The sequence below is a fragment of the Camarhynchus parvulus genome, chromosome 1A (genome assembly GCF_901933205.1).
Source record: "Camarhynchus parvulus chromosome 1A, STF_HiC, whole genome shotgun sequence".
Classification (NCBI taxonomy): Eukaryota; Metazoa; Chordata; class Aves; order Passeriformes; family Thraupidae; genus Camarhynchus; species Camarhynchus parvulus.
In genome coordinates, this window is record NC_044586.1 from 64,339,939 (window position 1) to 64,363,613 (window position 23,675).

The 23,675-nt window shown below is 42.5% G+C and overlaps 1 protein-coding gene across 2 annotated transcripts; it reads right to left on the reverse strand.

Moving 5' to 3' along the window:
- Positions 1-742: 742 nt before the first annotated feature.
- Positions 743-23,558, reverse strand: DHTKD1 (dehydrogenase E1 and transketolase domain containing 1). 2 transcript variants are annotated; one of them, XM_030960611.1, is made up of 17 exons: positions 23,399-23,558; positions 21,563-21,718; positions 20,911-21,122; positions 19,088-19,282; positions 17,833-18,102; positions 14,471-14,642; positions 12,731-12,929; positions 11,569-11,881; positions 10,463-10,547; positions 9,719-9,858; positions 9,197-9,347; positions 8,192-8,298; positions 7,757-7,921; positions 7,300-7,382; positions 5,568-5,737; positions 4,971-5,056; positions 743-4,523 (listed from the first exon to the last, which is right to left on the reverse strand). In XM_030960611.1, exons 1-17 carry the CDS (start codon positions 23,556-23,558, stop codon positions 4,422-4,424), a joined length of 2,766 nt encoding a protein of 921 aa, XP_030816471.1. In that variant the 3' UTR covers positions 743-4,421. The 2 variants fall into 2 exon arrangements, with proteins under 2 accessions (XP_030816471.1, XP_030816472.1); XM_030960612.1 differs by having other exon boundaries at positions 20,911-21,035; positions 23,399-23,557.
- Between the last annotated feature and the right edge of the window lie 117 nt (positions 23,559-23,675).

Sequence of the window (23,675 nt, forward strand, 5' to 3'; positions counted from 1 at the left end):
TCCTGCTGGATGGACCTCGGCAGGGCAGGAGAAAAATTTTTATAGATAAGATGCAATAAACAACCTTGAGACCAAGAAATGAAGAGCACTGACTCCTTCTTCAAGCGCCAGGCTGGGAAAAGAGACTTTCTAACTTTTCTTGGGGTCACTCTCACAAGCTAATGATCTCGACAGCAAATATTAAAATGAATATTATATGTGTTGTGTCAGAAAGTAATGCTGTATTCATTCTCTTAAGTAGTGTGTTAAATATAGTTTTAGGTTATAACATTATGTTAAAATAGAAACTATGCTATGTAAGATACTTTTTTTAAAGAAAGAACTTGCAGTGAGATAGCAGCCACAGGACACCTGAATCTTTCAGAGGAAAAGAATTTATTGCCCTTTTATCAGAAGAAACGAACTTCTTCCGGCCTCGAAGGCGCTGTTAGGATTCAGAGGAAGAAGTTGACACTGACCAGACAGAATCTTGTGTTTGAATGGAATTTATGCATCATGTATGAGATGAATGAATATGCAACAGGTTATTGTTTTTAAGGGTTAATCCTTTGTTAACGTGGGTCCTTTTTCAGGCTCGTGCTGCCCAGAAAAAGGTACCCGGACGTCCATAACTTTTTGTCTCTATTGTCTCATATTGTCCTAATTCAAATTGTCCAAATTATTATTACTCTAATTGTATTACTATTTTAATAACCATTTTACAACTATTAAACTTTTAAAATTTTAAAAACAAGTGATTGGCATTTTTCACAAGCCCAATCCACCCGTACTGACAGGTGGATGTGATAATTTCACAGGGTGAAAGGACATTGGGACATTGGAGAATGTCCAAAGAAAGGCAACAGAGCTGGGAAAGGGTCTGAAGCACAAGTCCCATGAGGATCAGCTGAGGGAGTTGGGATTGTTCATCCTGGAGAAAAGGAGGCTTGGGCTGCTTTTATCACTCCCTACAACTCCCTGACAGGAGGGTGCAGCCATGTATGGGTTGGGCTCTGCTCCAGGGGGAGAGGACATGGCCTCAAGGTGCAACAGGGGAGGTTTAGGTTGAGCATTGGTAGGAATTTCTTCACAGAAGGGGTGATTAGACACTAGATTAGATTAGAATAGGCTGCCCAGGGAGCTGGTGGAGTCACTGTCCCTGCGGGTGTTTAAGGAAAGCCTGGATGTGGCACTCAGTGCCCAGTTTGGTTGACAAGATGGTGACCAGTATAGGTTGGACTCAATGGTTTTGAAGGTCTTTTCCAATCTAATTGATTTTGTGATTCTGTGATTCTCTGAAGTGAACCTGGAAACCTATTCCAATATCATCCCACAATCACCAAAACAAGAATCACACCTACAGAGCTCTCAGTTACAACAGCCAGTGGCATATAAAATTAGGATCATCAGAATTTACTGCAAGATTTAGATATGACCATTAAAAACAGTATTTATTCCTTCTGAATACCTGATCTGATGCACAAGTTTGAATTCTTCCTGTATTAGGCTAAGTTACCAAAAGAGAACACAAAGTGTGTGAAGCATTAGGACTCCTCCCAAAACGTTTGAATCTATATTTTGGATTGCACCCTGCATTCCCTAAGAAATCCTCTTAACTGAGACCTTGCTACAATACCTAAACAACTTTGTTCAATAGCTTCCCTTATCTGAAATCACTTAGAAAAGTTTTTTATACTCGTATAGTTTTATATACTCATAACTTAACAAATGCTAATGAGCAACTCCATAGCAATTACTTTCACCTAGAGTTCTTGTACAGTGTGACAAATGCCCATGATTAACGTGCCTGGCAGTGTACTTGTAGATCACAATCTTCAAATAATAACTGTATTAGTAGCAAAGCTTCAGGAAGTTTGTTGTAATCACCCTTTGTTCAGATTTTTAGCCATACTTATTTGAGAAGTTAATTAAATTACAGTTTCTCTCTCTAAGTCACTGGCCACTGTTTTGGTGATTGATAAAAGGTCCAGGAGGTTTCTTCAGTCCATACTGACACAGATACACCACTTCAGGTGTTTCTATGTCACCTTCTTCACTGACAGAAGCAAAAAAATAAAAATGCAGTATTGTTTTCTTTGCTTATTCAAAATACCACTGTGTTCAGAACTGTTCATCTTCAAAGTTCAGACTGTATTTTTTAAATCCAAACTAACATCAGTGCTACTAAATACTTGTTTTAATACGTTTTCCTGGTGTGTTTTCTTTCTGAGAGCTTTTGCTGCCTTTAATGAACTGCTCAACAGCTCATTCCTTCCATGTCTTTATTTTTTTCCTTTGTACTTGTACTTCTCTCTGAAAATCCTGACACGCCACAATGCACAAATCCTGTAACTCTCTCTCTCTAGTTAGCTCCTTGTACCTAACAGCAGATAAAGGCTCACTTCTCCTTGTGTTAATGATCCACTGAACTTCCTGACAAAGGACTGGGAGCTGCTCTGTTACCGCTCACTCAGCCTGTGCAGCAGCTCAGGCACATGCTGTCACTCTTGGGGTGCCCTGTGCAGGGCCAGGAGCTGGACTCAGTCCTTGTGGGTCACTTCTAATTTCTGCTTCTCTTTTCCCCAAAGCAAAAGCAATCCAGCAGTGTGCAGGATGTCCCAGCCAGCATGCAGGGAACAGCAAGGCACACAGATGGAATGTGTGCATCCAGAATTGCTGGGAGAAACAGTGTCAGCCCCTCAGTCAGCACACACTTTGCCTTGCTCCTGGGAGCTGTTATCCATCACACAAGAGCAGTGTTCTGCAGGCAGTGTGTGTCAGCTGACTGAGGAAATGCTAAAGCTCTCCCTTCCTACCCCAGGATCCCTGGGGAGCTCCATGGCACACCGATGGGGCTGGGGACATGGAGCCAAGCAGCACTGCAGAAATAGTTTTGTATCCTACCACGAGGATTAAACAGGGTCAGAACACTTGAGCATCCTTTATTTGGTCGGATAACCAGACCTGCACAGCCTGTGGGGGAATGGTGTGTAACAAGGTCAAGTTTGGGCCACGTGAAACTCAAAACATGGGGTCTGTTCTTCCCTTGTGTGCACTAAAACTGTGGGTTTATGTAATCATCAGTGTGCAGTCAAGGCTGGTGATTGTGCTCTACAACTTCCTTGGCTACAGCTGCAGCCAAAGCAATGGTACTCTTCAGCCTCCTTTTTCTAGTTATCAGCAGAAATTTAAAGCAGAATATGCTTTGATTAGATAAAGCTGTTCAGGATGTGCAGGAGGTTGTGTAGTTTGCTAGAGCAATCAGGATGTGATGTGATGGATGCGCTAAAGCAGTGATGTGAAACATCAGAGAACAGAGGTAACTTCTGGTCATATGGAGTTAATGAATGAATATGTCAATTAACTAGGATGAAATACTAAAGCGGGCTTCAGAGATGAATTTGGGAGCCATCTCCCCAAGTGACTGGACACCCTGCCTGTGTCCTGCTTTTTCTCACCTACCATGACTTTCCATCTGCGAGTGCTGGGTCTGGTTAAACCCCACTTGTTTCTTTTCAGAAATGTCTCTGGCTCACAATGAGCTTGGATTACTTAAGCATTGCTTGCACAGGTAACTGAGAAGAGCAAGGAGGTGCCAATTCACCCTGAAACCAGGAAAGGAAAAATGCTGGGAGAAATCCTGTGGTGGTGAGAATGCTGCTGTGGGGCACTCAACACTGGGGTCAGCCTGGGATGCCTGTCTTCCATTTGGTTTCATTAGTCTCCCACTTAACCTCAATGTTTTGGTCCTTTATCCTTTGTTTCTCGATAAAGACTGACTTCTTTTCTTTCTCCAGATGACAGCTGTGCTGAAACCATTCCTTGTGATTTCTCACCCTTTGGTGAGAAGAACAGTGGTGCCTGAAGCCTTCAGGAGCTATCCTGCATGGTCCCTCCAATAGAAATTCTGCTTTAACAACTCATACACTGAGAAGAGCACTAACAGCCACAACAGATTGCATTCCTGGCCCTCAAGGAAAGAAAAAAGATAATCCACAACATTCTGCTATAGAAATGGCTCATTCCCAGACATGGGGAAGCATTTACTTGATCAAGCAGTACTAATATTTCTGTAGAAAGAGAAGAAACAGAACCTGTTTCCACACACACACCATCTCAGGAAACTGTCAAGTACAAATAAGCAGCATGATTTAAGGTATTCCACAGTCACCTCACCACTGTCCCCTGGACTGGATTTTTAACTTTATAAAGACATTTTGTAGAAAATTGTGTAAGCGAAAAAGAAGTATCAGGAGTAACAGGCACTTCTCATTGTTAGGTATGCCCCAACATGAAAAAATTGCTTCATCATTACCAAACTTATTCCACCTTTTTTTTTTTTCCATTTTGGAGAACTAGAGTCTTCAGGATCTGGCTTTTGTTCTTCACAGGAGGAGACACTAAACATGACTGACATCAGGAGCAGTTCATCCATTGAACACTTAGATAAATGTGTGGGTCAGAACATCTTCCTGCTGCTTGTTGTGGAGGGTTCCAATGCCAACTGCTGGGGCAGGTAGAGGAGGTCTGCTCACAAGACGGAGCTGAAATTTGAGTTGTGGGGAAATGATTAATGAAGGACAGAATCACATCTCAAGGTCCTGATGCCACAGTGATATCTGCTGTCAGATAACTGGGCATTCCCTGCTGGAAGTAATGCAGGAAGTTATCCCTCATCTCCTAAAGACCCTGGCTCCAAGGACTTTATAGTGCATGATCTGCCAGAGCAAATGGCACCTTTGCATTCTCCTCCTACTCCCCTACTTGGGATCTTTCATTATCCTGTCTGCTTTGACTGAACACCATGTAAAATAAAGCTCCAGTCCTGCTCTTCACTAATGGTGCTATAAAGAGCAGAAGCAGCTGAAATTAGAACACACATTTGGTTTAGGCATCAAGATTAGGTTTTTTGTTAAGCACCATAAAAATTTGCATTTAAGGAGAACTTCAAACCTCATTTTAAAGACTAAAACACCCAGGGGACATCTTACCTTAAGCCCCAGCTGCTTTTCAAATCGTGGAGACACAAAGGACCATGGACCCATGTTCTGGGGTTCTTCCTGACTCCAGATGAAGACTAAAGGAAGGATAAGGGTACATAACAAACATACATATTGATCTTTTCAGCAGAAAAAGAAAAACAGTTTTTTTGTTTTTGTAGCACCTAGATTTTTTGTCTGGGCACTACCTTTGAAATGAAGGCATGCCAGACTTAATTCCCTTGCAGCTCAGAACTGAAATCAAACCCAAAGTATGTCCACCATTGGGGTGTACTGTGTGTATATTCTGCTTTTCTGCTGCTGTTTTCAAAAGCTACTGAAAGGACTGGACTGCAAAGACCAATGCAAAAAATATCTCAAATGGTTTGCTCTGATTTTCAGTGCTGCTTCTTGGAAGCTAACAATAGCAGAGAGTTCTTTTAACACAAGTGATAAACATTTCTGAAACATCCCACTCCAGAAACACTTGGATGTATGAGGGGGAGAACAAAGAGGGAAAAGCCACTACAGCTCTTCATCTTAAAAGGCAACAGATTTAGTTCAGTACTTCAAAGAGACTAGAAACACAAAGGTAGAAGTTTGGCTGACCTTTTGCATGGCTGTACTTGCTCAGCTCTTGCTGTAGAGCTTCCAGAGGGAAAGGACAGAGCTCTTCAAGTCTCAGAATAGCTGTGCTGCGCTGCTTCTCTCCCAGTGTTTCTCTTTGCTTCACCAGAGCATAGTAATGCTTTCCAGAACACAGCACCACTTGGGTGACACTAAAAAAAATAAAAAATAATGTTTCCAAATTTAGTGTTTTACAGAAACTTAATGCAGAACAGCTCGGAAGAACACTTCCAACCAAAAAAAACAGTCAAACTTCACAGACAACTTCATAGAGCTAAATTGCTTCCCTAGACCATTTTTTCTCTTCCTTGCCTTCCCTTCCCTCCCACTCCCTCCAACAGCTGGCAAACTAACCTTTGAGCACAGTATGCCAGAGGTCCTGTTTCTTCAGTAATTCTGGTAAAGTCACCTTACAATGGGATTGATCTCTCTTAGCTCTGACTATTAAAAATTAAACACCCAGTCAAAGCTAGTCATCTGTAGAAAATAAACCAGAGGGAGAAAAGTCCCTCCAGAGGACAATTCTCTGCCATGCCAAAGCAGGACTGCCTGCTGGGAGACACCACACCTCTGCAGTCACAGAGGTCTTGGCTGCCTAATCTTACTGGAAAAAGCAATGAGATAAACTACACCCTTTGTGCCTCACCATCCCACTTAAAAACCCAAGATGCTAAGGTACTTCCAGCCTTTTGATTGGGGGTCAGGAAGTGAAGAGGAAGGAGGTTCAGAGTTGGGTACTGCTGGGACAAGCAGCAGATCAGGGGAAAAAATATTAAGGCTGAATTAGTTGTTATGAACAGGATTCACTGTAACATCTGAAAGTAGAGAGATGTACACATACTTTTGTTATTGCCCCACATCATCAGCTCAGGTGTTCCAGCCCCAGAACAAAAATTCTGGATTCAGTTTTGGGCCAATCATGACAAGAAAGACATTGAGGAGCTGGAGCCCATCCAGAGAAGGGAACAGAGGTGGTGAAGGGTCTGGAGCACAAGTCTTGTGAGAAGCAGCTGAGGGAGCTGGGGGACCTCAGCCTGGGGAAAAGGAGGCTCAGGAGGTATCTTTTCATTCTCTCCAACTCCCTGACAGGTCACAGCCAGGTGGGAGTTTGTCTCTTCTCTCAAGTAACACACAATGGCACAAGAGGAAACAGCTTCAAGTTGCATCAGAGGAGGCTTAGATTGGATGTTAGGAAAAATTTCTTCACTGAAAGGGTCAAGCATTTGAACAGGCCTCCCAAGGCAGTGGTGGAGTCACCATCTTGGAGGTATTTAAATGTCTAGATGTGACACTTGGGACATGGTTTAGTGGTGGACTTGGCAGTATTGGGCTGTGGTTGGACTTGATGATCTAAAGGGTCTTTTCCAACTTAACAAATCTATGATTCTATAATTCATGTCACAGCTGCTCCAGTGACTGTCAGCTAATGGACATGGTGCAGAATAGGCCCCATCGGGTTGGTAACTACAGTCACAAACTCCCTGTGAGGCCAAGGGGTGACAGCCTAAACACTTCCCTGCTTTGCAGACAGATGGGGTAACTACCAAGAGTTACCAGAGGAAAAGGAGAGGAAGTAAAACTAACCACAGTCACCTACCATAAAACATTTCCCCTCAAAGTCACCTCTTTCATACCACCTCAAATTGAAGCTGTTGGGTAGGAGAAAGGGACAGGACATCTCTTTTGAGCTTCTCCTCTAAGAAAGCAGAGCTACCTTTTAGGATCTACTGAGGAGTCACCAATGACAGGCTTGAATGTTGTCCCTGGGGCCATTTCTTCAAAACTTGATACAGCAGCCTACATGGGGGAAGAGTTGGAAGTTACCAAATCTTGCTACTTTTCCCTCAGGCCAGAGTCAGAAAGAATACTGAGACAGGGTTGGTAAGTACAAAATACAAAGTCTCCCTCTCCCTTATATTCCTATTCCCAGTGAAAAGTGAGATGATAAGCTTCCCAAGAACACCATCAGGCCAGAAATGAACCCTGCTTCTAGCTCACCTCCACCCAGCTTTAATCCTAAACCTGTTTGGCCCCAAACAGGCAAAAATTCCACTGATTTGACCCCAAAACAGCAATCGGAGAACACAGAAGAAGTTAAAAAAAAAGGAAGAGAACACAAAAGAGGAAAAGAGAAGAAAAAAAAAAGGGAGGAAGGACATTTTTCAGCTTACTGGAAGCCTGAGTAACACTTTGGGAGAAGCAACAATGAGAGGTTTCCTGAAGTTTCGGACCATCTGCCTCCGGAGTAAATGGAAATACTGTGCTGGGGTGGTGGGATGCACAACTGACATGTTGACCTGGTCACCATCAACACCCTCTTCTGAGCTGTCACACATCTGTACAGGGGCAACACAGCAATACCTTGTCAAATGCAAGCAGTGAGACTAAAATGCAAGAAAGAATCCAGGCATACGAGGCACACTGATCTGTACAGGAGCAGATTAGTAAATATCCAAATTCAAGAGAGAAAAAACTCCAGAGAAGAAATGGCTTCAGCATTGAACTGGTAAGATTGTGCCTCCTTGGAGCACACTGCAGCCCAGCTCCCAGAGCTCTGACTGCCAGTGCTGTGCTGGGATGGGTGACCCTGGGAGCTGTGGTGGTACCTGTAGGAACCGTTCCATCCGGCAGGACGAGTGCTCAGGGCCTGCGCCATCATAGCCATGGGGAAGAAGAATCACTATCCCACTCTGCAGAAGCCATTTAGCCTCACCTAGAAACACAGAATGAGGAGGAAGGAAAGGATGATTTCCACAGAACATAAAGTCACAGAACATATTAATTTGCACAAACTGCTCAGGAAAAAGAATAGCCAATTTCCAGGTCATTAAATACAAGCCTGAAACATGCTGCTGGCATTTTGCCCTGAGGTTCCTTACAGTGAAATAACACATGTAAGGTGAGCTGAAGTTTCTGAAGTCATCAGGTAGCTCTGGGCTCCCAGAAGACTTAAGTCTCCACATGAAGCAAATGACTCAGTGAAAATCTAAAACTTCATCTCTGCGGGTGTGATCCCAGCAGCATCCTGGGAGCCAGTCCTGGTTAACACAGCAGTGCTCGTTCCCCTGAGCTCTGCCAAACCTCCTGCACTATAAAAGAGATTACAATCAAATCCAGAATTTGGGTGGGATTAGAGGGCCTCTGAATTTCCATCTAAGACTACAGAGGTTTTATATCTGAGCACTCAAAAAACATGTTAGAGTCAAACTTAGTAAGGTGTTGTGGAGGTTTTTTGTTTGTTTCTTTCAAATAATCACTATTTTCCTTCTCTATTGCTTCAAGAATTTTTCAGATGCTTCATAAAGGAAAGGTACAGCCTATAAAGTTACAAACCATATATACACACAGTAAAATACATGTGGTTGGGAAGAAAAGCTATTAGTAAAATTAATTGTCCTTTTGTAATGACTGTACTCTGCCAAGGAGTCTTTCATTTTAGATACACTGTCTTTAGAGAAAAGCTGCACAGAAGTCAAAACCTCACAGGCAAGCTCATAGGACTCCTTGAGAAAACAGAATTCTTTCCACAACATGTTGCCCTTTTACTTGAAAGAGGAAGGATTTTCTAAAAATTATTAATTCTTAAATATATTAGTTCCTTGTACACTCACCTCCAGAGATGAATGTGTCAAATATTATCTGGGCTCCATTAAAGAAATCTCCAAATTGAGCTTCCCAAATTGGGAGTAACTTAGGGCTCTCAATACTCATTCCATATTCAAAACCAAGCACAGCTTCTTCAGACAAGGGACTGTTACTCACCTAACAAAAGGAAATTGTTGGGAGGGGTGGATGAGGAAGAAGACAACCAAAGGTTAAGAAGCACTGGAACCAGACAAACAGTGCTGACAACACACAGTCCTAAAGGCAATTGATAGGCACTGATTTTTTGCTTTTGAATGAAGGCACTGAAGGGAAAAGAATAACCTTTGATGTCTCAAGGAAAAGCAAACCCCCTTGTTAAAGTTGTAATTTATAATGACAAGGAATAGGGATGCCCTGACAGTTTTTATGTCCTTGTATCTGGGGTTTGCCAGAACATTCCCTAGGTCTACATATGTCTCAGCAGCTTTAAAAAATGCATTGTTTCAGCACAGTTTGAAGAAGGTGGTCTTGTGGGCTACAGAACCTACCTCTAGGAAACCCTTCTGGTCTGGGGACATGTGATTCAGAGGAATGTAGGTATCATCTGTCTCTTGGCAAACCAGCATCGCATGTCGTTGGCTGAAGGTTCCTCTGCCAACATCTTGTCCACTTAGTCTGATATTAAACCCTTGCCAAGCAATAAACACAACACCAGATCAGCAAGTTATGTAAAAAGAAAACATGCAGGACATAATTCTGTCTCTTGTTATATCTCTTTTTGGATTTCCCCTCATCAGCAACATCAAATCTGAGATGCAATTCTTAACCAGCAACAGCTCCAACTGTCAAGCACACAGATGCTCTGACATTATTTTGGGTAAAATGGTTCAATTTACTGAAGCAAACTGCAAAAAAAAAAAGTGCATTCTCTATCATATGTAAATGGAGATTTGAATTCGGGCTAGAGAGGAGGGAGAAGAAATAGTAGCATAAAGCACAGAAAGTACTTGGGAGCCACACTGATGTCAGCTGCACTGCTTGTGCTCAGCTCTATGCACAAATGTTTTTGGGGAGTGAGAGGGAGCTACAGTTCTTTGAAGATATTTAAGATTCAGTCTACAAATATTAGTGACACGTAGAATTCATATTTACCTTCTCTTAGACCATGCAAATTGTCAAATTTATAAATCATAGCAATCTTTTTACTTAGAAGCACCTAAGAAAACTAATGTTGTCCTTTATTGACATTAAAGCAAAAATATTTTACTGTCTCCTGTCTAGTTGCCTCTTACCTTGGCTCAGCAGAGAACCAAATGCTAAAGTTTCAGCTGTTGCCCAGTCCAGCTTTTTTCCTTCCTCCATTTTTTGAATTCTTGACTAAGCAAATAAAGAAGAAGAAAAAAATAACTGTTTTGTCTTTTTCCATCTGTAGCTTTTTTGTGGAACAGACTAATATTAGAAGCAACACACTAGGGAGAGAAATGCTATATTCCTGCAGCCAGCTTAGGCTGCATTAGAATACAGAGTCTTATTTCAGCACATCCTAAAGAAGGTTGCCTGAGGACCACAGAACCATAGGTGATCCATGTGTTCACCTCCCAGTCAAGAAACTATGGACTGATTAAGTAATCCTAGTCAGAAAATATTTAAAATCTTAGCACAGCACAGAGTGTAGTCTTGACAGACTTCTGGTCTGTCTGGTTAGCAATGATGAAAGATACCAGGTGTAAGCATTTCAGTCTCCAGAACTCTTCCCTGTTCTGGCCTGCAGAACTGCAGACAAATGATCAAACTGAGCTGTGGAGTTCTTGCCTTGGGCTGGGAAGACAAAAACACCAGTCTTTTGAAATACTCACAGCCTCTCTCTGGCTGCCAAGCAGACACCTGCACACACTCATCATCCATCAAAGGGAAACATTCACAAACCCCAAACTGATCCAAACCAAACACCAACTTAGGAGCTATCAAACCCAGACTTCAAACTAGGCCACATGTTGTGTAGTGTTTATATATATAAGTTATAAAACACCCACCACTGGCTTTAGAAACTGTGTACACTATTGCCAGGTTCCTGAGTCATTCCTTTACAAAGCACTCATTCTAATTACCAACCATATAAATGTTAGTAGCTTATCGTAATAGTTTATTTCTATTTGCAAGAATAATAAACTCTATTTTCTATAAGCATTTTTCTTCATTGCAATAAAATATTGTTGAAACAACAAACTAAAGTACATGGGGGAAAATCTTTCTTCAAAACTGGAGGAAAAATGGCATCATGTCAGCCTTGAAACAGAGTGAGCTGTTTTTCCTAGAGAATACCATGCGGTATTCTGTAACTGGCAACCCTGTAACAGGTTTGAGCCATGGATCAGAGGTATCATGATGCTCTACTCACCTGAGCATAGGTCTTAAGGAGATGGCTGTGCATCTGGAGCTCTTCAGGCACCTCCACAGACTTGGCCCCAATGAACTGCAGCAGAGGCACAGGCATGCCCGTGTCCCAGGTGGTGATTGAGGCAGAAGGCTCCACAAGGCCTTTCCAGTGAGCCTGCAGGTTGGTAGGGGGTGGGCTGTATGAAGTCATGTTGGCAAGGTGATCATTCAGCTTGGAATAGCACGTGGTCTTTATCTCAGCCACTTCAGCCTCAGTCATGAGCCCAGCAGCTGTGAGGTGTTCTGCATACGTGTCCGGGATACTCTTACGGGACCTGCCAGGGAGGGAATCAAACCACATAGTTTTATTTGTTTTTTATTTATTTTTTCAAATCACATATTAAGCCTAACACCAGTATCACAGAACAAGGAAATACCACCTTACTACAGTCAGGTGCCATGGAAAACTCATATAAATGGTGTCCTGGTGCATTATATTTATTTGCATGAAGTTCAGTTTCCTGCCATTTTCAAAAAGGTAACAGTTCTCTTAGAGATGTGTTTTCTAGTCCTTTATTAAAAAAGTGAAAGTGCTGTAGTTGGAAGTTACAGGTAAAAACAAGTCCAAACCACCTCTGTGCTATCATGCGTATTTTCTTCAGAGAAATTCACAGTAGGATTTGTGCATTGGAGAGAATCAAGGCAACCATTCCATAAACTCTTCACCTAAGATACCAGAATTCACTGGCAAGTGAATTTTTGTGTGTTTTTCTTTGGGGATAAGGATGGAATCTGTATACATTTAAATGCTGATAAAGATGACCAGGCAAAGACAAGACAAACATCACACTGGCTTCCTGCCCATTCTCCCACAACATGCATACTTCTGCTTGGCACACACAAGGCAACTTTGCCCTCTTATTACCAGTGGTCACAAATTTGAAATCCAAAACCTATGTCCAAGACTGTTCTCCAAAAAGCACCAAGCCACACATTCAAGAGCCAACTGTAATGATTGCTCATTAACATATTATCAGACTCACACTGTATTCAAGGGCTCCTGACAGTCCAGCTACACCTTACATAAAGACCTGTGGATATGTTAAAGGATGTCACACAGACACTTCTGTTGCAGCAGCAAGACTTGAGGTGGTGCAGATATATTTTGGTGGTGCAACCCTTACCTGATGATTTTGTACATGCTGGGGTTGGTGAAGAAGGGCTCATCAAGCTCATTGTGGCCCCACTGCCTGTAGCACAGCAAGTCCACAATGACGTCCCTGCGGAAGTGGCGCTGGTACTCCACCGCCAGTCGTGTGGCACGGACAACTTCCTCAGGATCATCCCCGTTCACATGGATTACTGCACATCCAACGATTTTACCTGCCCAGGGATTCAAAACACAGCAGCAATCACACCCAACCCCTTCCAAAGAAAGCACACACACATCTGCTCTGCTGAAACAACAGACAACCCATGTGAAGTAAGTATACTAAAAACAAATAAAAAAAAGATGTTCTTTGTGATGAGAGCTGGGGTAAGGAGAGGAGTCTTGCCTGAGAGAACATGCAATTAGCCCAACCTGCTGTATTTGTCAGTTTAAGCACAACTTCTTTATGAGCACTTTGTTCCCAGAGGACTTTCTACACACAGTTCCTGCATCATATTAATCTGGTAGTCTACAGGAACTGGGAGAGAACTACCTGATTGCTTTTCTTTCAAACAAAAATTGAGTTTTATTTCCTTCTTATCCTAAGCTGTCTCTACTATGAATTCATACAAGCCAAAAGCAACTTTCTCCCTTATTAGTAGGGAGTATCATTCTGTCCACTGCTCCTCCAGGCAGAAAAATCTCTTCATTAAAGAGAACACTGTAAAATTTCAATATCTTAACACCCTCTCCTGTCTGACAATTTGGCTGCAAGCAACAGTGCTACTTTTGTACTTTATCTGTCCAAATTCTGGAAACTGGCTCATGCCAGTTTCAGCCATTCCTGGCTCATGCCAAGTTTTCCTCTCTAGCAAAATAATAAAGCTCAGCTACATAACAGCCCCTCTTCACTGACAGGTAAGAAGAAAGGAAAACTAAGGATGGAGGCAAAAAAACCAAACCAAACAAAAACAATCCATAACACAAAACCAGCCCAGAGAAAACAGCAATAACATATGCTATCTACCTTACCAGATTTAATAAATCTATTTGTTTGGTTTGATGAAACCATAAGACAAACACTTGATGTTAGGTCAAAAGCACAGAAAAGTATATTTTTACTTATAGGAGACATATACAAGATAACTAACTACTATGTCTCTGATCTTGCTGGTAATACCTCTGTTTATCACTAAGAAAGATTCAGTCCAAAACAAAGCTTCTACTTCAGGCATAGAAAGGTCTTGAGCTTCATCTTTAAATTGAAAGCTCAACAGGGTCACATGACAACAAACAAAACAGAAAAAATGGAGGAGTATCTGACGTAAAAATCTTGCTCAGAAAACACACAGAGATGATTTTTATGAAATTTAACAAGATCGATTTAAAGTAGATCTGCTATATACTCCATTGCAATACCTTTTCAAAAGCTGTCAATAATATGACAGAAACTGAGTTATAAAGACTTCACAGAAATCTTGCAATTATTTTATCACATCCTGTAAAAATGTGACAAGATTTTCTCTTGATATTTAGTCTTTCCATAAAGCAGATAGGGGAGGGCATATTTTTAGCATCTGAATTGTTGCTAGTAGGAGAGAATAATAATAATAATAATTTTAATTCCTACTCTACCACGAAACTGGAGTTACAATAATCTCTCCCTAGAGCTGACAGGCAGTTCCTATAAAAAGTCCATTGCACAGCTTACACTGCAGTTAATAATCCTTTCTGACACAACAAGCAATCTTCCTTGTGGTTCAACCCTACCTACCAATGTCACTGCAGTACAGAGATGACCTTCCTCGCTCTGGAGGAGTGGTATAGCCCAGCTGGTTATTAACAATCAAATGGATGCTCCCACCAACTCTGAAATGTGGTAGATTAGAGAGGGTCAGTGTTTCAGGAACAATCCCTTGCCCAGAGAAAGCAGCATCACCATGAACCTACATCAGGGAAGAAGATGGAAAAGTCTCATTAGGAAACACTGGAGGAACAGCAAAATCAAAACCATAACTCATTAAGTAAGACCTCCTAAATTTGGTACATGGAATAGACACAGTTCCAGCTGGACTCACTTCTTAATCCCTCTCAGAATACTGTTTCCATGACTTGAGAGTTCATGCAGCCTATCACTAACACAGTCATAGCAGCCAACATATGTACATGAATGCCTGCTGTAATCCCTACCTGGAACTGACCTATAATCTCTTAAAACTGACCCACCAGTGTCCAGGTGACTGCAAGTTTCCTGGCTATGGCAAAGGTTCAGCAGTCAGAAGCAACCACTGACCCCTGAACAAAGGGAGCCACTCACCACAGCATTCACTACACCTTGGCTGAAGTTGAATGCTGGTGAACAGGGACTTAGGCCCATTTCCACCTTTCCAAACAGACAAGAAGAGAAAAACAAGTGGAAAATGAACTGAATGGATGTCACCATCATATTTTCTGAAAAATCCCTTCACCAGGATTTCTCTCCCGGGAAGCTGAGAAGCCTCGGAGAAAAAGGAAAACAGTATTATGTCATTTGCTTCTCCTGTGTTTTGCTGCTTTGAATGTGGTTGGAGATTGTTTATCCAACATGTGAATTGTTTTGACTTAATGACTAATCACGGTCAGGCTGTGTTGGGACTCTGGAAGAAGTCACAAGTTTTTCATTATTATCTTTTAGCCTTCTATCTGAATCCGTTCTGTATTCTTTAGTGTAGCACAGTATAGCATTCTTTAATATAACAGAGATCATAAAATAATAAATTAGCCTTCTAAGAACATGGAGTCAGATTCATCATTTCCTCCCAGCAATGGGGGTCTCAGAAAATACCACAAATGGAAACACTCAAAAACAAAAGCTTTCAAAAGGAAATAAAACCTAAGTTCTTCATTACATTTCTAAATAGCAATAGCAAACAAATGCTGCAAGTAAAAACAATAGTTTGGAAGGGGAAGGGAGAATACTGTGATAGGCAAGCCAGGTTTCCAACAAAGGCTAGAGGTACTGGAGTGAGTATCATCTAACATTTCCATGTTTTGAAATTGAAGACAGTTCTCCTTTGATGAATATGACAACAGTTTCCTCAGAATGCAGACTCAGTCATTTGCAGATTAAAGTCACTATGCAGATTGATGTAGCTCCTTATTGAAACCAGATGACAGTTCTGCTTTCTAGCTATGGAATAGTGGGTTCAAGCCTTAAGAGACTTCTGCAAGTACACCAAGATAACAGAGGTGCAATCAACCAGTTATCTGGCAGCACCAGGTTTTTTATACCATTCCAACAGAGATTTTTAAGAGATATCACAGCAAAACAAAGGTAACTACTGTAAGAGAGACAAGCCAGCATCCCCATTCTATCCCTTACCATGCTACACTTGTTCCTGAAGTGCTGGGTTTTCACCTTTCCCTCCTGGTTTCTTCTGCTGCCTAAGAAGGCTACATATCTCAGTGATAGCATTTGAGTGAAGACCCTAAAACATCTGAGAAAACTTGATGGCCTTTAGCACATCCCAGAACATTAAAGCCTAAAGACAGTGCAACTATCTAACTACACAAGACTTTTCATATGCATCCCAAACCCCAGAGGATTCAATTCCTGTGATGCAGGCAGGATTTTACTCATTCTACCAAAAAAGTGGAAACAGGTTTTGCTAGGGCACATTTTTCTCTGGGCTGATTAGCAAAAAGCTAAAAGAAGACCTTCAGATCCTGGACAATGAAGCTCACCACTGACAATGGCACCTTAGCTGATCTTTAGTCGTTCTCCCCTCAAGCTCTGGTACTGAGGCTTGTTGAAGAAGAGAAAAAATGCCAGTGTGAACCTCAATTCAGAGTGTCTACACTTATATTTCTCAAGAGCAAGCACTGTAAAACCAGAAAGTTCCAAGTCAAACTCCCAAACCAAGATTCTGAAACACAAGGTGCCTGCTTTCATCTCTTTCTTCTCAATTAGCTGAATGAAAGTAGTTAAAAGTTGGAACTAAAAATTTGCCTGTTTTCAATCTCACTTGTGTACCTTTTAAAGACACTATCACAAGTAATGATATACATTTTCTTCCTTTTAGGAATACTTTGAATCAGTTGACTAACATGGAGGTGTTTAGCACAGAATCAAATGTATCCCTTCTCTGCTATGCAGTCCTTCCTATCACTTACCCTCACAAATCCTAAGTGAAATTTTTCTTGGATGGGAGGGTCCATTTATCCTGAAGAATCATTGTTTAAAGACTCATAGTACTTTCATTACTATATGGTGAAGATCTACCATTATGAGAAAAAAACAATAGTATCTTCTCAAACTAAGACATATCTGCACTGAAAGATGGAGACATCTTTTTTTAGCTGCACATTGAGCAGCAAAAGTTTGCCACACTTGCAAGCTCTAAAGACTTTTTTAAAATAAAAAACTAAGAACCCCAATTTATAAGCCCAGAATATTTGGTATTCTCAAGTCTGCTTTTTCACAATATCCCACCCTTCCAGAAAAAAGCAAAACATTTTTTTAACTGAAATACGTTCTCACTCCTACATGTAACTTCCTCATATTTGTTATACTTTACAGAACATTTCTGCCCAACTTGTTTTTAACCCTGGCTTTAAAATGTTAAGAGTCCAGTTCACTTGTTTTTCCAAGTTGAACTCAATGTGAGAGAAGAAAATTTATCAAGGAACTATTTAGGATTGCTTCTACAGCTATACAAGTCACTTCAAGGAGTAAAAACTAATTCCAGCAGAGTCTTCAACAGTACCATGACAAAATTCTAAATCCTCCTGAACATTTTGCAGCCTTGTTGACAGCTCTTCTCCAAACCCATTAATTTGAAAGAAGGCTTCCAGTGGCAGTTTAAATGCGAAAGTGAGGAAAGGCACACACGGCTCTCAATGCAGAATATTATTAAAATAAAGGGAGGTATCAGAATCAGTATTCAGAAATCTTAGAAGTGCAATTATTTAAACGCCAGCATCATCACAAATGCCACCTAGAAATCTTCCTTGCCCTCCTCCTTCCCCATAAAGAAGATCCCAGATCTTGACATCATACATTAAGTCAGTTTTGTTTCATATTTCTATGTACACTCCTGTTCACATTCTAGTCCAGCAAGTCCTACAAATACAAATTACAATATATGAGCAAAATACCTGCAGGCAAATAACTTTGTCCCCAGGCTGTGCAGAACTCTCTGGGGAGTAATCACCATCGAGCAGAGTCTGCTGCCTGGCTCGTGTCTTGCCCACAGCCACTGGGTTGATGGCTTCTAAGTGTGAGGGGTTGGGGAGCAAGGTGACATGCACAGGTCTGTGGGAGCCAAAGTCCAGATCTACAGAGGATGTCAGGTGGGAGAGAACGTCCCCAATGGCTGCTGAATTCTCTGGGAACTCGCTCAAACCACGCATCTTGCGGAACATGAGCTGCAGGGAAACAGATTTGGTTAAAACCCTTTTCTAGTGCACTGACAGGTTGAAAGAAAAACTCTCTCCTATTCCTGAAATTGCAAGGATGCTTGTAAGAAGCAGCACATAAAACCCTTCATTAGAGTTCTTTTAACAGTCTCCTGCAGACAGTTCACTGCAGTGTTGATAGGAAGGGAGAACACTCTCACACAGGTAATATTCTATTGCTCCAGCATTTACAACTTTGGCAAACTTTTGGGGGTTTATTTTACTGCAAATAAACCAGGCAGCTGCCTGTGAGATTATAAATGTCTTACTGTCTTACGTTGCAAGATGCAGCTGCAGGTGTCTATTCCATTGCCACCTGTTAGAGGTAGGGCAGTTATCTTGTGTTCATTGGGCAGTTTTCTTTATCTCTTCCACATCCTATCCTCCAGGGAGATCTCTTCTGTTAATGGGCCATTGAGTGTCACTGCATGGCTGATAAAATTCCATGATCCCATTGGGACATGCTCTGCCCAGAGAGAGGAGCCAAGCATTTCTACCTGGATATAATCTGGGATTTGGAACACCACAGGCAGCCTTTTCCCACTGGATTCCCAGAAGAGCAGCTTTCTTTTACACTGGATTCCCAGAGGAAGACCAGGCCCATCCACACCACCACTGAACCTTCAGAGGAAAACTCCACCCTTGTACAGGATCACTGCTTCAACAGAACAAGAGCTGGCACTGCAGGAGGGCTGCAGCCACCATTTAATGGGACTGCTGCCATGACCCTGACACACAGCCTGTCAGGTCCTATTCTCTGTCAGTGTTATTTTGTATTACTGCATTTTTATTTTTAATTTTTCTAATAAAAGAACCGTTATTCCTGCTCTCCACCTGAGAGCCCCTTAATTTCAAAATTATAATAATTCACAGGGAGAGGGTTTACATTTTCCATTTCAAGAGAGGTTCTTGCTTTCCTTAGCAGACAGCTGTGTTTTCAAACCAAGGCACCTACCTCAGGAGGAAGCTGCAGTAAGCCTGCGAGCAGGTTAAGCCTGCCTCGATGAGGCATTCCAATGATGATGTCTGTGACCCCGCTGTACGCACACATCTTGAACAGCTCGTGGAAGAAGCCCATCATGCTCTCTGCTCCTTCACCACCATATCGCTTCACTGTGGCAAACTTGGTGGCCAAGAAGTGATCAAACTCCTGATAAAAACAGGACAACTTCAGGATTAGGCTACTTTAAGCAGCAGCCTTGTGTTTACAAAATTGAAATATGATTTATGTTTATACCCTTGAGGCATACAAATCTAAACATACCCCTGGAAAGTCTCAGCTCACTCTCCACCCACACAGTCTGAGACCAGAAGCTATGATGACTATAAAAAATCAGCTCTAAGCAGAAAAATGTTGCATTGAGGACCAACCTTTCTCTGTCTCACATGGAAAGTGCTCCAAGAATTCTAAAACCAGATCAATTTACAAATTCCTTGGTAGTTTACCTGTTTTAGGTGGAAATTTAGGAATAGTGTTCTTTTACAGGATAAACCATAATAACCTTAGGATACAAAGTGCTAGCAAAGCAGTGTTTCATTTTGATTTACATTAGGCACAGTCCTTATTACATAGGTACAATGCTTGGGAGAAGAAAAATAAATGAATCTGTATTTACTTCATTTTCTTCTCACTTCACTCCATTCACCTCCTAGAAAGCTCTAATAAGTGACCAAGCTTTGGAAGCACTGGAAATTTCTTTAGTTTTTGCAACTGAAGACAGAAACTAAATGAGGTCTGTAACTGAGAAGGGAAGACTAAGCCACACCCAAAGATCTGAGCCAACTGCTAGTTGAGCAAGATTCAGTTCTAAGGAATAATGTATACAAAACTGGTCACATATAAAAGTTTTCTTCTGTCAGGGTTAAATTATATACTCTTAGTACAGTTCTGGTCATACTGAAATTAAAGTAGAGCACATCAGGTCCCAATATCATCCTCCTGTGTCACCATCAAATTCCTCTAACTGCCAAAGAGGCTACAAAAAATACAAAGTGGGCCATATACTTCCGTTCAGTCATTGGTAAATACTACATTTAACACTCCTTCCACTTGGAAAACTGGAAACAGGGACACTTTCACAGATCCTGCTCTTCTACCTTTCCAACCTTCACAGATCCTGCTCTTCTACCTTTCAATCATTCTGGATAACATGGGAAGAAAAGGGGAAAAAATTAAAACTTTTCACAGTACAGAAGTATTGGAATAAATTTTCTCTATACATTTTATAAGTGCATAAATATTCACTTCCTTATAGAAGGCATTGAACAAAGGTTCCTTGCTGAAAAGCACCATGTCTGCCAGTGCTATATGATAGAACCTCAGTCCAACTCTGATTTGTTCTTCCAAAACCTTGAGGGACAGCATACTTTAAGGACAGTAAAACAGATCAGCATGAGGGTGAGAGGAAAACACAGAACAGCTAAGCCAGAGCTCAAGATTTCACAGAGCTCTGCTCAACCTTATGGTCCCATCAGTTACATTTGATATGACCTGTCAGATCATTAATCTAAGAGTGTCTCACTTTTGAAGACTGATTATTCATGGGTTTACAGCATCATTATTTCAGTAATGGCTGGTAAGTTAATTCAGCAACAAACTCCAATGAGATTCCTGCATTGCACTGCTTCAGGCAAAGCTTTGTACTTCTTCCTCCTGCACACTGTCAAAGCCTTTCAGGACAGTAGTTGTTCTTTTTCTGCATGAATCATGTCCAGAACAGTAAAGGATCCATGACAGACTCCATGACTATTACAATCCAGTAACAGAGAACAAAGTACCTGGGACTCCAGCATCAGTTTGCACAAGTGCTTTTTCTCTTCAGGTGTAAATGCTTCTTGCTTTAGCTCTTCAAACCTTTTAGCAAACCATTCTCTCTCCTCCAAAGTTGGAAGTTGGCTTGTTTCTATGGAAATATGCCCGCAGTATATATGGTCAAGATAAGCCATCACATCCTCTACAGAAGCCTCCTCTTTTCCCATGTTTATAAGTCCTGGTGGGAAATAAATGTTATTAGTCACTCTGGGGGAGGAGTGGAAGCACTAAGGCCTGTTTTGGAGAAAATAAAGCAATAAGAGAGACCCTTCTCTTTTGTTTAAGGCTGCAGCAAGGCTCTAAGAGAGAAAAAAAAAGACAATTCTTGGCTTCTGCCCCTGGATTTTCAAACCTTCACTACAGTTTAAAGTATTGTGGTAAATCATAGAATGTTACAGTAACACAAGCAATTAATATTTAACCTCAGCAGCTGTAAGAACAAGCACAAATTTTCATGATTTCTGAAGATGCTAGAAGGCAGCCTCTCACTGCACTATGATTTCTGCAACAGACATATGGATGCTGAAGTTGACAATTTTCTGACTCTTCCACAGAGGCCACAGCCCCTCAATAAATCCCCCATGAACAGAATTTGCTGTGATGAGGCTGTGGACTCACCTGTAGTAATGAGAGGACCCTGAAGAACTTCAGCCAGCTCTTGGATTTCAGGTACCATGTTCATAACAGCTCGGCCAGCAAACAGTGGGTTTATTTTGGCTGCTTTGTGGCCATGTTCAGCATAGGCAGTTATTAAACGAGCAAGAGCATGGTCAACTAAAACCAAAAAGAAAGCAGAACAGCATCACACACATGCTCAGATTAAATCCACTTAAAGCATCAACACAGGAATGTTTTGTCTGCTGGCAACCATCAAGGTTCTGGCTGGAGAGAGAGCTTTTCTATGCAGTTATTTCTACCTTATTACCCCACAACAGCTCCCATCAGCAAACTGATAAATCTGCTCCCCAAAGCAATTTTCAAGCAAGTACACTCTAGATTTCCCCCACAGTTCCCCTCATAATTTAGGCTCCTGTAAACATATGCAAAGTTACTTCATTTTGCTTTGAATCTCTCTACAGCAGTAGTGAACCACAACCACTACAAACAGGTATGTGCAAGTCAAGATCAGCACATTACCAGTGTATAGTCTTATTTCCTAGGCCAATTCAATCCTATCACTTATGCTTCCTTGTTCCTTGCTGGAATGACGGGAGAATTGGGTCTTAATAATTCAGGTCCTGTGACTTCAAAAAAAAAAACAAAGTCTGTCTGCAGTAGCCAAGAGCATGTGCTGAGCCAAATGTGGTAAAAATTATCGACATGGGCAGAATTTGACCAGCTGAGAGGTCACCCATGTTACTGTCATTGAGCACAGCCAGAGACCAGGCTGATGAACTGCAAACAATAAAACACACTGCAAGCACAACCTGCTACACATTTATGACATGAACCTGCTTATAAAGTGTGGAGGGGTTTTCACCCTGGTAAGAACGCCGCACTGACAGTAGTCAGGTCTGAAGGCTTTTGTTTTCTAAAACAATGCAACTCTCAGACCATAGCACAAGGTTATTTCTCTGACACTTGTCAATCCATTCAAAACAGCCCCTTTTCTCTACGGGGTTCTACAACAGAGGGACAGAACCCAGATGTAAGGCTAAGAGCGCCCGCAATGCTCTCAGCAAGGAGGCCGTTTAAACACAGTTTTTAAAATGTTACATAAAATATGTTAATCATTAACAAGGAGGCTACTTTGTAACGGGCCTCAGTGTCCAGGATCTACCAACTAGTTCCACTTCTCCTCCTGGGCAAAGGGTTTAATTCCTACCAGTCGCCAGTGTAGTTAATGCAAGGACCACACTCCTACCTAGAAGAGTTTTCTGCTTGAAATCACTTTTCTGCACTGTAAAACTGAGCTAAAAGCAACACAGGATTGCTAGAGAGTTACCTGTAGTTAATAATGGAATCCTAGAAAGTTAACGGGTTGGAAGGGACCTTATAGACCAGCCCATCCCAACCCCCCTGTAGTGGGACACTACACCAGGCTCCTGAAATCCCATCTGGCTTTGAACACCGTCAGGGCTGGCACATCCACAACCTCCCTGGACAACCTGTTCAGGGTCTCACCACCCTCAGTTCAGGCAGTTCAAGGCCCATGATACAAAAGGAAAATGACAGGCACGTAGCAGAATTACTTCTACGAGCAGCAGAACTCCGAGAGTTCTGCTCCGCTGAGCAAACTTCAGCAGTCGGTGCTCCCACAGCCGCTTCAGCCCGTGGAGCGGAGCCGGGCACCCCAGGCTCGCAGAAAGCATAGCCAAGAGCTCTCGGAGCGGGTCTGCCCCGCCGGGAACAGCACACGCCGCCCCTCAGAGCGCCCGCTCCGTGCCCGGGCCCCGCTCCGGGGCAGCCCCCGCCGCGCTCCCCCTGCCCGCCGCGGCCCCGGCCGTGTCCGACCTGCTCTGCCGGCGCCACGCTGCTCCTCCGCCCGCCCGCCCGCCGCCTTCCGCGGTTTGTAGCCGTAGACGCCGCGCTCGGTGCGGTACCAGCGCCTGGGGCCGGCCCGGCAGAGCGCGCAGCGCACGGCCCGAGCCCCCGCCGCGGCCGCCATGGCCATGGCCGCGCTGCCCCCGCCGCCGCCACCACCGCGCCCGGACCCGCCCCGAGCCCCGGGGGCGGCGCCCGCAGCGGGGCCCTCAGAGGCTCCTGCGGTGCCGAACGGAACGAGGGAGCG

Excerpts from the sequence above, each read along its gene's own strand:
- DHTKD1 (XM_030960611.1), bottom strand. The coding sequence starts at position 23,558 with ATGGCCATGGCGGCCGCGGCGGGGGCTCGGGCCGTGCGCTGCGCGCTC. Across the intron at positions 21,123-21,562 it reads GGGTCCTCTCATTACTACAG|GACTTATAAACATGGGAAAA; the intron begins GTGAGTCCACAG and ends ATTTCCCACCAG. Across the intron at positions 18,103-19,087 it reads TACTGCAGCTTCCTCCTGAG|CTCATGTTCCGCAAGATGCG; the intron begins GTAGGTGCCTTG and ends GTTTCCCTGCAG.